This window comes from Schistocerca nitens, chromosome 4, assembly GCF_023898315.1.
Source record: "Schistocerca nitens isolate TAMUIC-IGC-003100 chromosome 4, iqSchNite1.1, whole genome shotgun sequence".
Classification (NCBI taxonomy): Eukaryota; Metazoa; Arthropoda; class Insecta; order Orthoptera; family Acrididae; genus Schistocerca; species Schistocerca nitens.
The window spans coordinates 331,952,782-331,969,974 of record NC_064617.1 but is presented as its reverse complement, the minus strand read 5'-3'; the positions used below and the strand labels follow the sequence as shown (position 1 = coordinate 331,969,974).

The 17,193-nt window shown below is 35.7% G+C and overlaps 1 protein-coding gene across 1 annotated transcript in view; it reads left to right on the top strand.

The window, feature by feature from the left end:
• The window catches only part of LOC126252285 (mucin-5AC-like), a 519,485-nt gene that overhangs the window by 331,960 nt on the left and 170,332 nt on the right, over positions 1–17,193 (top strand). Inside the window, exon 16 of the mRNA XM_049953159.1 lies at positions 4,752–6,980. Within this exon, the coding sequence (XP_049809116.1) occupies positions 4,752–6,980 (2,229 nt within the window). The remainder of the gene's footprint in view (positions 1–4,751; positions 6,981–17,193) is intronic.

The following is a 17,193-nucleotide window of genomic DNA, read 5'->3' as shown; positions in this document are numbered from 1 at the left end:
GCAAAAAATGATAACTATTCTTTCGTAAATGATTTTGCCCAGTGCAGTGTGCAGTAACAGATTACTAATAGCATTCTTTAAGGGTGATTCAAAATGGTTTTGCACTGTGTTTTGTATGAATCATGAGTGGCCCAATAAAGATTCCTTCATTATTCAGGTATTCACTTCAGTTTGCAATTGGTTTTAAACATCCTTCTCCCAACTGCTTAAAGCCAATGCTTACAAAAAAGCTTGTGATGGGTTGTGCTTTCTCTCGTCGATTATTATAATAGATATCTACTGTCTGTCACACAGTGATCACAACAGTTAGATATCTGATGGTATTAAGTCTTCTTAGTAGACTTGGTGTTCCAGTGTTTCCACTTCATATTTTGATGTTTTTACACTGCACCATAGTGGCAAGCATTATATTACTGAAGAAAATGTCCTTTAAAGTTCTCTTTCTTCCTTTGAACCAGCAAGGGATTTAGTTCTTGCAGCTGTAAATCACAATAGTTGACAGTTATGACGATTCCTCTGCTTTTCTGGTAGATATAATTGCAGAAATTTGGACATTAGAGATAAAAATCAACACTTTTCCAATTAACAGTTTTCTACAAAATTTTTTTGCATCTTATATTGTTCATATTTTGTTGTTTACTTTCCTGCTTTCTTTCATGTTCATAATTCTGCCAACAGAAAGGCTCAACCACTGACAAATATGTCAACTAACATAAATTAAAATTGAAATGTTTTGTTATTTTCACTTGTCATGAGTTGATGCTTTGACATCTGCTGCTGCATGGATTTGATAGGGCACTGGGATGTTTTGAATTGTGGATAGTGCTGTTTGACATTAATTCTCGATTGACCGGCAGATTTGTAGAAAAAAAAAAAAAAAAAAAAAAAAAAAAAAAAAAAAAAAAAAAAAAAAAAAACCCGAAGATGACAGTTTAAGCTGTTGAAATCAGTCATCAATAATAAATATTTATTAATGCAATCTTAACTAAAAAAAGTTCAAGTTCAAATTCCCATTTGGGTACCTAATCATAGGGTTTTTATTGGTTTATACAAATGCCATAATGATTCCTTCTAATGGCTGTAGCCAGTTTCCTTTCTCATCCTTGCTCATTTGAGCGAGTGATCCATCTTTAATGCTCATGCTGTTGCTAAATGTTGTTAATGTTATGATAAAAACCCAGCTGTTGAAATAATAATGCTTAATTTTCTTGATCCATGCTCTGTAAGAAGACTCTCACCCTTATTTCTCAGCACTGCATCTACTAGTATGAAGCAAGTATGACATATTTAAGTAGCCCCTTCTCATGTTCATATTCATGTCCCTTTACATTTGGTATGAAGTGCAGAACATTTTTGAATCATTCTTGTATATTAAACTCCTGTGCAGCTAATATGTAAAAAAAAAAAAAAAAAAAAAAAAAAAAAAAAAAAAAAAAAAAAAAATAGTTGCATGTTCAGTCTCGTCACTAGTCTCTTCTTTTGCATGACTTGTTAATAACAAACTTTCCTTCTTTTAATGTTAATGACGACATCCTTGTAATCACACTCCCATAGGCTTTATCTGTGTGTCTGTTTGAAATCTGATGTTGTAGTATTTGTACAACAAGCCATATCTGGTCTGCAATCTTAGTTTCAATATATTTAACAAATCTGCTTTTGTTTAGTATCTTATCTGTGTTAGCATGTTGCATGCACATTGTTTTACATTTTCCTTGTACTGGTTTCAGTTTTCCAATGTAATTTACTGTCATGAATTTGTGGTCATTAATTACACAAAGGTTTAAGTTTCATATTTAAACTGTTATCAATTCTAACCCCTCAGGTAATATTTGGGATATCATTCACTTGATGTGGGAAAAATATATACCTAACAGTTGATTTTGAAGATATTTTCTGTATCCATTTCTTACTTTAGTGTTTCACAATTTTGATAAAGAATAGGAGACTTAGACATTTAAAGATAATTCTGTATTTCTCCACCTCAGATTTTTATGATAAAATAACTGATGTTCAGTTGTCTGTAATACGACATGCCACTATTGATACAATACACATATTAAAGCCAATATTCCACAAAGACATTTTAATTGGCATTTGGAAAGATGAAGCAAACAATTTATATTTTAGTGGGCTGCTAAACAAGGAATTAATGTTTTAATGTAGATTAGAACAAGGACAACTTTGTCAGATGATGGATGACAAGTATAACAAATTATTTTGCTGGACCTTTTATCCTGGAAGTAAAGGAGTAGCATTCTGTGTGGAAAAGGCTTCTCTCAGAAAATTAAGTAACTGGGAAAATAGGCCAGGAGTGCTGTTAAACAGTGTAAGAATTTATTTAGAACAGTAACTTTTGACAAAAGACCTAAACAAGAAGCTCTTGCCTGATCAAGTGCAAAAAATGCAGTCTGCCACCTTTGGTGACCAAACTAATCTGTGATGCTGTATAGAGAAACTATTACAGCTGGGATAGGAAGGTTTCATGAGAAGTTAGTGCAAGCTCAGGCATCACATGTAAGGCGAGAAAACTGGACTTTGTCCAAAAGTGTTTTTAATTGACACTTCTGGATGAAGAATAGTTTGCTGTTTATAAAAACTGGAGAGATGCAGAATTGAACAATTTAATTTTTAGTATGAATTGAGAGAACAAAGAACTGTTCAAAGTGTACATTGATGGTGAACTTGAATGTAAATAATTTCAGTTTGCAGTGATGAGGTTAATAATAATGATAACAACGATACTAGTGATAAAATTTCACATGTCAAGTGAATGATGGCCCCTTTAGTTTTCAAATTTTAAATTTGTGTGAGTTAAGTATTATTGTTTCATAAATCAGTTGTAATTTGCAGTAGTGTAGCCAATAAAGGGGAAAAGTGAATTTAACACTTTTAGTGCTTTGCAGTAGGCTCAGGTGCATAGATAGATTATATGACATAAAAAATAAAGAAGTCTTATCTTTTCTTATCAGAAGCATTGACAAAGATGAACTTTGTGTTTTTTGTAATAACTGTTGAACAGGAACAGAATTGGCCACAGCATCTGTAGAATCTTTTATTATTTTTATCTGAAAATTGACAGCCAAAAATGGGGATATTAATGCTGATGGCTGCATTGATCAATCATTGAGTTGGAGATCACAATACATCAGTGGAGACAAAAATGCCATTTCATTAATGGCTAAATCTGATGAAATTCCCTGTTTCCTGTGAAAATATTAAATGTGAGATTTACAGATTAAACATGCTTGAAAATATTCTTCAAAATATATCTTCTTCAATAAAATGGCACCTGATGGTGTACTGTCTTCAGTTTGCACAAATAAACTTCACTGTTCCCGTTTTTCCTGCACAGACGTTTTCTCAATATAAATCACACATTTTCTCTGTAGTATAATAATGTATAACAAAAACTACAATTTGGTTTGTACAGAATAGGCTGTTCATAATGTTTCTTGTTTCTGAAGGGATCTGGGAAATGGTCGACTAATCGTGGACGAGCAGATACACGCTCTCGCTCTGCTCGTGTGAACCTCTTGTGACGTCGTACTACTGGAGGCCATTCATAGGATCACTATTTCACTATTGTTCCAGTATTCAGTATGCAAAGTGCAAACTTTGAGTTTTTCTATAAAAAACAAATGTGCAGGCTGGTGAGAGCGTAAGCACAAATGCAGCTATTTCCCACAGAAATTTTCTTTTTAAAGAATGCATAGTCACTCTGAGCTGCTTGGTGCAATTCACCTTTTCTAGCTCCGAGAAATTACATACGACAGAACTAGAGATTGATCTCTAGTGTTTTTGATATCCTGAAAGATGTTGTCCATCAAAGTTTATACAACACTATCTCATTTTATTTTGAAATTGTGTATTTTAACTTCAGGTGACTGAAGGGAAATTAATCATTATCATTTTATCATTTTTTAACAATTATTTCCTCTAACTTTGCTTAACTGTGGTAGCACTGGAAGCAAATTTTTTGGAGATTAACCAAATGTAGTGGAATATATGTAACTTTCAGTAGTCTTGCTGCTAGCATTTGTTTGGATCTCACAGCCTGCACAGTTGGCATAGTAATGACAAAATTTAATTTTGTATCAGTTTCTTTCTTTTTGTACTGTAGAGCCAGTAGATAGTGGAAATAAGTAGTTTTATTCTTTGTGATTACTGAGCGTGTTTCATCCATGAACATTTTGAAGCATGATTTATTAGGGGAGTTCCACTTGTAATGTTCTTTTTGTAATATATTATCTATTATGTGTTTAGAATGTGCTGTAAATATTTTGCACAGGATATGTGATCTTCACTGTTGTATATAGTAGCTGTAAAATTGTATTTAAGTGATGTAGTTTACTCAATCTCCATTTCAGTAGACATCATTTATTCATAATATACATTGGTACTTTTTTCATTGTGGTCTGTGTCAGTGGAACTGGATGCCTGTAGAAACAAGTAGCAACATTAAACATCATGACCTAAAGAGAGCTGTCCATTCATAATTAAGATAGTATTTGTATCTCCATGATAACTTGTAAATTCATTGTTCTAACATCATCCCACATTAAAGCACCTGCACTGTTAATTACTGTTTGTTAAAAATCCTTCATCTAGGAGACAGACATGTATGGTGCAAAGAAATAAAGACTATTTTCATTGTAATGAATGTTTGGCATTTGTTTCAAAGCCATTAAAATAATTTTCTTAAATTAAAATTGCATTTCTTTACATAGTCTCTGAATGATTTTTAATTTCAGGAAAGTCCATCTGAAGGTTTGACATTGGACGAGAGTAGTTTGACAATGACTGAGGACAATTTACTTGATGACTCCTTCCAGGACAAAGTAACAGTGGATAATGATGTTAGTTTTCTCTTGGACAACTCTACAGAAATTAATTACATAGACGAGGAAACAGTGAAATCTCATTCTACAAGTAGTAGTTCAGTTCCACCTACAACAGTGAGCAGTTTATCCCCTGCATCTGATAACAATGATGTAAATGCCCAGGAGACAATGACGACATCAACGACATCAGAAATTACTGACTCTGTTTTCACTACTCTTAACCCCGGGACCAGTATACCAAACAGCCCCTTGGTACAAACCACAACCAGCATTATCTCTTCCCCCTCTCAGTCATATGGAAAAGAAAGCACTGAAGTGCCTATGATGACTGAAACGGTATCAGAGGTACCAGAGATGCAAAGTACCACATTTGGCAGCACATCTACAAGTTCTCGACTTTCTCCTAGCACTCGGAAGAGAAGATTGCCTTTGAGAAAGGATTTTGCTATTGCACTCTTAAAAATAGTTTCCCGTGTGAATCGCCCTACTGTACCATTCTATGTTACAACTGTCACTTCTAATTTAAATGAAGATTCTACAGTACCATACTCACTACCTGTTACTTCAGCGGCTGAAATGATTTCAGAGCTCTCTCAACAAGACGTCACTACCTTCTCCCCATATGTCACATCATTGGCAAAAAAGATTACAACAAGAGCTGTAACATATTCTCCGAAGGTTGTTTCTTCTGCCACTGTGGGAACCACACCACATAGTTCCACTGCTAAACTAAAAGCCACTTCCATTAATTCGGTGACACAGAAAATGCCAGAAGTTTTCACTACATCTGACTTGTTTAAATCCACATCTACATTTGCACCACTGTCTTCACCATTACTTAGCCTTTCTTCTGATGCAATAAATTCTACCACAGAAACTCCAACTGCAACTGTAGCAGTTCCCATTACTGAAACTACTTTATCAGAAACTGTCACTGTTGTTTCCAATACAGAAACTCTCATGTCAACAGTTTCCGAAATAAAGCCTCCTACAAGCACAGAAGCTGTAAACAATCTTGCTGCAAATAAGTCTGTAGCTGTCTTTACAGAAAATATTACTGATGAAATACAGACCAGTTATTCCAATAAAATTGTACATACCAGCAACTCATCTTCTCAGGAAGCAATGAAAATTAGGAATTCTAAAATCAGATTTGTTTCTGTTGACAGACCACCTCTGGAAAGTGACAATCTTGTTACTGAATCGTCACCTGACTTAAGTTCTTCAGTAAAAGAGTCTGTAGTTACGGAGCAATCAACAGCAACTTATTCAAATACTGAAAAAATTTCAGCATCTTCTACTGTACAAATTCCTGCCTCTTCTAGTACAACAAGTGGCAGTGAGTTTGCTTCTGTAGAGATGCTGAAAATGATAAATACATCAACAATGGCTGTTTCAGTTGACAGAGCTCTTCAAAACAATGATACCCTTGATGCAAATCAACCAATCAGTCTAATACCTTCTGCTTCATCTAACACATCCAGCATTTCCTTGCCAGTGACAGAAGCATCAAAGCTCATTATAGACTCTGTGACGCAATCTGTACCATTGTCTACAGAGACTGACTCCTTAGTTAGAACACGCTTCCCAGTGAGAATTACTATTGCACCAAGAGGTACTGCTAGTACCACTACTATACCTCCACTTGTAAAAGGAAAAAGCAATAGTGATCCAGTTGCCCAAAGGAGGATGGTAGATAATGTTAATGACGAGACTCAGTATTTAGCCACTACATCTCATTATCAAACTACAACTACAGTCCGCACTCCTCTTCCCTTTGTTATCTTTGGAATATTCCCTAATAACACTGTGTTCCGCAAATACCCTCATTCTGGAAAGACAGAACAAGTCAGTGAAAATGAGATTGCTAGACATCAAGAGTATTATCCTGAAGAGCAGACATCACAGACCAGTTATACTACCTCAGTAACTGGTGACCCAATAGGAAATGAAATATTATACAGGAATGCAATGAGAAATTCAGTTCAAACAAGTCTGCCTCGTGCTACAGTGAATACAAGGCTGCCTGCAGGAAGAAATCCATCAGAGAATGAAGTAGCATGGGCTCTTGGCACCAGAACAAGCATCCCTATTCCACCAGCACAAAGTGAAATAGACAGCGGGCAGCAGACTGAAATGGTAGATACTGAAACATCACTTTGTTTATCAAGTCCCTCTTTAGGATCCAGATTATTAGCAGTTCTGTATGGTATACCAGTTGTGCTTAGGACTCTCTCTTTCTGTTGTGAAGATGCTTTAAGATGATTTTCTTAATTCTGATCATTCTTCTTTAATTAATGAATTCATTACTTGTAGATTTCTGTGACAGTGGAAAACGTTGTTTTAATGACAACTGCAGACAGGCACATACATGATTCTGTCGTACTTCAGATTGAAGTAAAGTATTTTAGGAACATGTATTCATGTACAGAACTGCTAGTAATATCAGTGTCCTATGAAATAAGTTTATTTTTACTGCATGCAGTAAGAAATACAGACTTCTACTATGGTTGTCTTTAAATCTCCAGGTGCATCTACAAGTACATAACTGTATCGAAAAATTTCTGCAATTGTTGCTCTCTGTACATATTGTAGGTGACTGTCTTGAATAGTAACCAAATCTAACATTATTTGATAGTATTGGTGTGTACAGTGGATATGCATAAACGGAAATATCACTGCTATCACTAGTCCTCTATTTGCAGTTGTAAACCTCTATGAAGAAGTTTGATGTGACTGCTATAAAAAATCATCTTTATAAATTAGCTTCCTTGTTGAATCTGATGATTTTTGACATTATTTCTTCATTATGGAGACAATATTTTTTTGTAAAAAAACAAAACTTTCTGTAGGTGATTTTATCTCAGTCACTACATAACATCCAAGTTATTTTAATTCAGGATTACTTTTTTCGCTGTGTAGTAGATCAGACAGTAAAATTTATTTTATTCTGTAAAGTTAATAGCCATGTAAAATGCCCCTATACTGAAGTTGTATCACATCTGTTGATGCATAAAAAAATTATTTTTTGTGCCTCAAGAAAATTTACCCTGATTAATTACTGATATTTCCTGCTATATTATTGTCATGATTTCATCAACTATCATCTTTGAGTTTCAAAAACATTGCCCCAAACTGTATACAATTCAGAACTGAAGGATGTTAATTTCAATGATGTTAGGGTTCTTATTCAGCTGAAATCTATGCACAGTTTTTTTCTTCTCAATTGTGTTTAACAGTTGTGGTCCTTTGAATGCTGTCCTTTCCATACATTCAATATATGATGTTTCAGTCCATGCACCAGTTGTGTGATTTGCATTTTGTAGCCATGAATTAATGCTAGCAAATGTACATGCAAGATAATTTCATGCAATAGTGATGATGGTGTTTGACTTTTCTGAATATAAATGCAGATCAGTGATTCATAAAATGTCATTCTTTACATTACTCCATTTATGTTTCCTTAGAAGAGGTTGCGCCTCTTTTGGAGAGGGCTGATTTTTTGTGACATAAAGTTGAAAGGTATTCTCTAAACATCTAAAAATTCCAGGCAAATTATTTTAATGTTGCACAAACACAATATTAGAACTCCCATCAACTAACTTTTAATTCATTTCCACATAAAGGAAAATACAGCCACATTGAATGATGTAGTAAGTACAACACATGAAATCAGGGTTTATATTAATGAACAATGTAACTTATAGAACACCGAAGGCCTGAGGAGCCAGCTTATATGCAGCTTTTTACACATGGCACAGTGCTTGCTGTGCCATTTGTGCTGCTGTGAGGTTGCCTCTTTAAACTGCCCATGGAGGCTTGCACTGTTTAATTATGCACACTCTGTGTGTGGGATTATACCATCGTAAATGTAACTTATAAGGCCTTGGCAGAAAACTTTGTTACTGACCCAAAGTGTCTTTCAGATCTTTGAAGATTGCTCTTAAGATTTTATAGACCTTTACTCAATGATCACTGTATATAATTAAGGCAGATAAGTGGAAGTAAAAAGGTTAAAGTCTGTGATACAATCCCATGACCAAACTGTCAGCGTGACTGCAGACAGAGTGCAACCAGGAGAATTTACGCATCATTACCATTTTTCTTATCAGAAATAGTGATGGATGGCATCACACCTATCATGGCTAACGGTTGTCCTTTGTTACTGAATGCTAAAATGATATTGCTAGGAACAAATCTTAATACACCACATGGTTCTGGAGTCCATTCTTGTGTATTCAAATGTCAACAGTAGACCTACTTTCAAATCCACATTTGGAAAAGTTATAAATGTAGTAAATAATCTCCCTCTCCTGCTTGTGAAGTACTTCACATTTATTGCCATCACCTGACTATTATTTTAAATCACACTTAAATATTTGCAGATACACATTCACAGCTACACTGCTACAAGAAAAAAAAACTGACAGTTGAATGAATTATTTGGTTGTCATGAAGTATGGCAACAGTGCAGTATGTAGGAGCAATATTCTTGCTGTCTAGCTGTAAATTGTTGTTAGCTGCTCGGAAAGAGAATGAATATGATTGGCTGCCTGTGGGTAGTGGAGGAGGATGCACAGAATGGCTGAAAATTGGGCTGCCTTCCTTTATGATGCGGACTTTAGTACATTTACCTTTAAAAGTCCTGTGTGTTATACTGGAATTCATGGCCTGCTCTACATATGAAATGTGGCCATTATTTAAGTAATGACAGATGTGATGTTGTGGCCTAAACTGTTTTAACTCTGTATTCATGTATATTTTGTGCTTCCTTGGGAAAGAATTTGCAACATGTCCTGTATACTACATGTATTTTTTTGTATCTTTGAACAGAACCCGTGAAGGTGGTCGATACTTGGGTTTTAAATAAAAAAGCAGCTGATGATCAAATACACATTTTATACATTACTTGACAGCTGTTAATAGTTACCTTCCAAAAATGTTCAAATAGTTTGATATGTGTTACAGAACACTCAGAGTGAACTGCAAAGTAATTTTAGGTAAGCATTAACCAAAGTCCAGTTTGCACAGTAACTGGTTTTCTCCAAGTACAGAGTCTGAAATGTAAACACTGTAAACCAAGCAATGTACCTGTCTCATAATGCAGACTTTCATTGCCAGTATTTGCATTATTGCTGGTATTTGTTTTATGGGCATAAAGGTCATTGTCCAAGGCATAATTCTCTGCCTACTGTTTAGTCTTTCAGTGCTGAAGACATCATCAGAGGCTTTAATGACTCAGAAAGCAGATACATTCTGTAACAAGCATAGCATGCCACACTGTTTTATGTATCCTTGCAATGGTCAGTACATGACATCATCAGACCACTGCCTAAGATCTCAGAGTTGCACTTACATGTGTTATGGGGCTTGTATCGGGGAAGAGTTGATGCTGTTCTGTTTTATTTAGCACTAGGGCCCACAATTTGCTTAATTTCAATCATACTTTTCTATTAAAGCTGTTTATGTGCTTTTGCATTTGTATGGCCTCCCTGTACATTCTGGCATAGTAAAGATTACATCATACCAAAATCCCATTGTCAGATAAACAAATCTGATGGTTCCAAATTAGACAAGTTGTGGGTCATAGTGATAAATAAAACAAACAGTGCCAACTCTTCCACACTACAAGCTGCATAACACATGTCAGTGTGACTCTGCAATCTCAAGCAGGGGTCTGCTGATTGCATGTATTGACCATTGCTTGGATACAAATTAACAGTTCAGTCTGCTGAGCTTGTTTGAGACTGTAACTGCTTTCTGAGTCATTAAAGCCTTTGATAATGTCTCCATCATTGGAAGATGAAATGTTAGACAGAGAATTATGCTGAATCATGCCTTGGACCATGGTCTCATGTCCATAAAAGAACTGCAATAATTACCAACTGGTGTGCGCTTCACTGACCAAATTACAACTGCCTCAGACCAACCCTGGACTGGCTTATATATAGGATTATAGATATGGGTGGCGTCTATTCTGTTGGACATGTCCAGCAGTATAGACACCACTTGTAATGAAGCAGCTGAGACATATAAATGAATAATTGGGGTGAAAGGAATGGAAAACAAAATGTAACGGAAAGAGATATGAAGGAAATAATGACTTCCAGGTGAACAGAGCACTGCGGGAATACAATGAGGAGAGTTGAAAATTTGTGCCTGACTGGGAGTCGAACTGGGTCATTCCACTTTTCTAGCAGTTAAGGTAGTTGTATTAGAGAGAAACAGAGCTTCCAGGACTCAGACTGGGAACACTGCTTCAGTAGCAGTAAAGTCAACATTTTTAAAGAAAGGGAACTACTAGGTTTGAGTTCTGGTCCAGCACAAATTTTGAACTTTCACCATTGCATTGTTGCAATGCCCTGTGCACCTAGAAGTCATTATTTCCATCCTGTCTCTTCCTTATCCTGTTTCCTTTCCATTCCTTTCACTCTAGTAGTCATTTATATGCACGAGTCTGATATGGTCTTGTCGAGGGTACTCTTGATGAGAAATACCATCTGGTTGGTCGTGCTACGGTGGTCAACAGTAATGTTGTACCAACCACTGTGTTTCCATACTGAACGGTGGCACCACTATAATAAGGATCAAAATGTTTTGTGAAAAGGTATTTTAAAGAGGATTCAACCAGAAGATTGGTTCAGAAAGCTCAGAATTTCTATCATTTTCTTATCTCAGACAAGATTATTTGAGGTATAGGTAACATAGTAGATATCTGATGAAATAACACCTATATATGAGTATGTGATGCATTCATTAGGAAAATATTATTGGGTTGACTTTTACTCTGAGGAGAATCTTCTTGACAATACTGTACCTATTGGAGTTTTCCAGTTGCCATACTCAGTGTGGAGTTTTCCAGTTGCCATTCTCAGTGTTTCACTTGACTTTTATGCTTCTGCTGTTCTCCACTGCTGTGTCAGTGGCTCATCATCTCCCTTTGTCATCACTGACTGTACTTTGTATTAACAATAACTAGTCTCAAATAAACAGGTGCAGCCTGTTGTGAGATTCAGTCACTGGTGTTGTTGGCTTTCACAATGCGCCCTTTTTCCCAACTGTAGCAGAACGCATTGTCATTTTGGGTGACAGGGATGCACTGGTTCATGAAGGGGATCTTGTCACACAGAGGCAGTTTGTTAATGTCACACTTCCACTTCAGAAAATGTTTTCATGGAGACATTTGTGTATTTAATAATTAAACAAAATTATCAGATATTTAAGTGTCACTTTCTAAATAATCTGAATTAAGGTGAATCTGATAGCAAAACAAGATTTACAAATTTTTACAACAGGCTTTTACTAACAATCAATATTCTTGAACTAAATAATTCATAAATATTCTTCATATGAGAAGGGAGGGATAGTATTTGTGCCTCCAGCATTTTTTATGACATTCGTGGAAGAACAGCAGAGAAACTTGCAATATGGTTCTGGTTCTTTACCATTATATCAAATGGCAAAGTAAAGTCTGGTTGAGGGCTAAGACTTCCAGTTATTTAGTGTTGATCCCCTTATTATTTCAGCACACTCGCCACCCTCTTCCGATCAAACTTCTTTTCTCAAAGTGCTGTAGTCCCTCCTGGAAGTTAAGAGCACAAATACAAGGTCTAACTCTCAAAATAAATGTGAGGCTCCTCATTAACATTGTCTCATATACTGTATTCATATTTACAGTATCTGTGCATTACAAAGTTGTTGCATTATGCAGAAGATCACAAAAACATTGATGAGGATGAAGTCCAAAAGTGTTCTGTCTTCATTAACGTAAGTCAATTAAATGTATCTGTGTGACAAGCTTTCTCTTGCCCATGTGACATCACAGGCATTGTCATGCTGCTCTTGCTGTATGGTGGGTCCAAGGCCAGAACTGCCAATGACACGGAATAAACCTGATCAGCAGGTACCGCGAATGAGCTACAACGTTTATCATTGTCCTGACTTGCAGATACACATGGTCCATCCATCTCACAATACAAATGCATAAATAAAACTTACATCCAAACAGTAGATTATCTAATACATTGTCGTAGTAAACTTTTTATAGTCGCAATCATCACTCATCAGTACAAAAAATGCTTGTGCAATATATCACTTCATGAAAATGATTTGCCACTCTACTAACTGTAAACAATACAACATCTGGAAGCCTGTTCACAGATGATGCTGTTATGTATAAGATAGTTGCAATAGCAGAAAATTGTAATAAAATGCAGGAAAACTGCAGAGGGTAAGTGCTTGATACAGCACGTGGCAGTTGACCTCAACATATTGTGTGCAAGTAGGTGGAAAGACCCTTTCTTATTTGATTACACTATTATCCACAATTAACTGGAAATGAGAACAACTATAAAACATCAGAAAGTAATTGTCTGGATCACCACATGTGGAATGACTAAATAAATGTATTGTAATAAAGTCTGACTGAGACTCTTCAGAAGTGTCCTAAGGAAATGTAATTTACTTACACAAGAGGTGACTTACAAAACCATTATTCAACTGATACTTGAGAATTACCTGTCATTTGGAACAGTACAAGTAGGATTAGTAGAGGACATAGAGAAGATCCAAAGAAGAGCAGTGAATATTATCTCAAGTTAGTTTAGTAAGTGTGAGAGAATATTGTATCAAACTCTACTGGCAGACACTACTCCTAAAGTTCCTAGAGCCTATGTTCCAAAGAGAGTTATGAAATGAGATTTCACAGGTTACATTATACATAATAACTTGCTTCTTGCTTCTGGCATTACTGTATTATTACTCTTTGGAGCAGTAAAGCGTTCCAAGTGGGTGGCAAAGGGTACTTATCATTCCTGATGATACTTCTGCAATTTTTATGCTTCAAAAAACTTTTACATTTGGTTTGGTAGCTGACTGTTTGTGTTCTATTACTTCAGAGTCAGTAAGTTACTCTAAAATCCTGGCATTCTGTAGTCATCCACTGTTAGTACATAGTCCTTTCACTGCAAAACCCAAGCTTCTATCCTTGCTCTTGACAATTATGCAGGACCTACTATTGTCAATTTCATTTTCTTGTGATTGTGTACCTCTGTGTACACATTCAACTTTCTCATTCCCTTTTGTCTTGTTTGGTAGTTGACTATCATTAAAGTTCTAGGCATTCTGATATAGTTAAAACTTCTGCATCAACAATGCAGATCGTTATGAAGTGCGAGGCAGAGAATAGTACTTATTGTACCAAGGTTTCTTCCCATTCCATTCACAAATGTGGTGAGGGAAGAGCGATTTCTTACTTGCTTCTCTGATAGCCAATATTTGCTTAATTTTATCTACACAGTCTCTACAATGTCAGCATGTAGATAGATGGAAAATATTCATAGTTTCTGCCCTGGAAGACAGTCCTTGATGTTCATTTATGTTACACACTACTCATCAGTAGAAAGCCTGTGACAATTTGTGCTGCCCTTCTTTATATACACTTGATGTTGCCTGTCATTTTGACCTGATATGGTGACATACACTCTAGCAATATTAAAATGTATGTATAAGTATTTAGTATGCAATCCTATTTGTAAATGAACTGCAGTTTCCTAGTATTCTACCAATGAATTTGATGTTGTCATTTGTTTTACCTGCAAATGAGCCAGTGTAGTTGTTCTGTTTTTATCTCTAAACACCGTTACTCCCAAATATTTGTGTGATATGACTGAATTTGGTTATAACAGGTTAATACTATAGTCAAAGGATATCATGGTTTTATGTTTTATGAAATATGCAGCTTTGTATTTCTCTACACCAGAGCTACTTGAAAGTCTTTGCAATTAGCTGTTATTTTGTCAGGATCTACAATTTTTACTGAACAGAATGTCCTCATTTATTACTTCATTATCTACAAAAGATCTGAGATTTCAACAAATACTGTACTATCCACTAAGTTATTAATATATATTATGAACAATAATAATCATAGTTCACTTCCCTGAAACAGAGTAGGTGTTACTTCAATGCCTGTAGATGATTCTCAGTCCAGAACACAGAAACATAGGCTTCCACAAGGGAGGCAAGAGGGGGCACTTGCCCCCTCCTGGAATCTGGGTAAAGGCTTTCTACTCATCAAAGAATTCTCTGAAATTTATAGCAATCATTGTGAGTGACTCTAACAAAATGCAAATTTAACATTGCTGACTGTGACAGAAAATACTACAGTTTTAGCAATCAGTATATATTGTTAGTTCATGGGAAATTATGCTGTGGTTTTATCACAGTTAAGCTGGGTGCAAACCTGTACAGACCAGTGCTGAAGTAGGAGCTTTGATCTTTTTCTTTCACTTCTTCACTCAACCTTTACCAAGCTGCAGAAAGCAACTGGTCCAACTCCATGGTATATGGATTATAATGTCAATTTGGAATGCATCAAAAGCACAGTTGCAGTATACATGGCAGTCATTCCTGCACAATTCTCATAAGGATGTCCCTCTTTGCACCACAATGGAATCACAACATTTGTCTATGGATAAGGAATACCTATGACTGCTTGCTGGTTCTTTATCCAGGTTTACATGACAGAGCTATTGTAATACACTCATGAAAACATAGCTATCCCTTACTATACATTTATTCATGTATACTTAATACCAAATATGCAGCCAGAAAAATACAATACCATTTCCTGCACTAGAAAAGAGGGAAAATAATGTGAACTTTCAGGGTCAAAAATATGGCTTCTGAGGATTGGAATCTTCTCAGTCTGTGGGTCCACCACAATACCACAGTCAGTCAGAGCTACAAATTGTGCAGTTCAGTTGGCTTGACTGGATGGTAATGTGACAAACTGGGAAGACAAGGATTACCTTGGTTTAGTCCTAGGATGTTAAAAGTTGATTCTGCCAGCCAATTCGATGGTGGGTTTGGAAGGCTTCACACATTCACATCATTTACTGACACTGGGTGACACTTTATCTAATTGACAAAAAAATGTAGCTTGTAAAATACATTTTGTTTTATGCCACTAACAGTAAAAATTATAAAGCATGAAAGTAATCCCATAGATTCATTAATGTGATTAGATGTGAAATTTTATGAGTCAACAAAGTTTTCTAGATTGTATCACAGTTAAATAATCCTGTTTTCTAAGTCTATTCCCTGTTTTTCCACATTGAGAAAAATCAGTGTGGCATTTTGTCAGTCATGCTAACTCTTTTCCTATTCCCTGTTTTTAATTTTCCACTTTCAACCCTACATTACAGGAGTGAGAATCAATGTTTTTGTGAATGTTTTCTAGCTTAATTCTGTAATGTTGGATACCCTGGGTTTAATCATATGAGGATGGAAGTTCAGATCACTGAACCAAAAAGGTGGTATCCATATTCGTATTCATAACATAAAAGACGTGTTTTTCAAATGTCATTGAAATTTGTTTACCATTTAGGTATCAAAGTTATCTCCATTAAAAATACTACACAGATAACTATGGGTCTTTTGCGATTCAATAAGTTTTGTGTATTGCTTGCCACATTTAGTTTTTGGGTCATGTCACATTCTCAAACTCGCTGAATTCTGTTATATAAAAATTCACAATTAGCTCCTCTTGGTCAAGTTACTGTGGATGCCCATGCACAGAAATATAATTTGTTTGAAGGTGTTCATGTGATAATGAATCGAAGGTTTTCCAAAACTCTAGAAATACTATTTAGTGAAGTTTCCTCTATGCCTGACACTGAGCTTGTCATGAGTGAAACATGCAAGTTGGATTTTTTGGAACTCATGCTGAATTTCATGGAGTTTAGTTTGTTCCCTGTAAGATTTTTCTGTACTACTGATTTGTGGGAGGAAGTAATATGTTGTTTGACTCCTCTTGGATTGGAATCTATACATTCTATAGGTAGGAATTTTAGCAGTAAACTTCTCTCATGTAGTAATTGAATCCAGAATTGCTTGAGAATCTCTGTGGCACTCTCTTGTTTATTAAACTAATGCATGAAAAAACGCTTTGACCTTGTTCATCTCGTTTATCAATTCTACCTAGTGGGGCTCTTGAACTAACAGGCAGTACTCAAGAACATGTTTAATAAGGATTTTGTGTGCCACATCCTTCATATGTTAATTATGTTTCCTTAGTATTCTTGCAGTGAATCTGTCTTGCATCTGCCATTCCAAAAACTAGCTTTTTGTGGTCATTTTACTCAAAATCACCAGATATGCAACAATTGTAACTGTTTTCAGTGACTGATTCCAAACTGTCTGATAAAAAATAATGGGATCTTATAAAAATTTATTTCAAAAATGGGGTTGGTAGTTAACTGATAGCCTGTGCACCAAGAGTCCTCTGTAGATTTTACTGTAGTTTCCTGGCTTAGTAGCTTTCCTATGTGTGATAGCATCAACTGTGAAC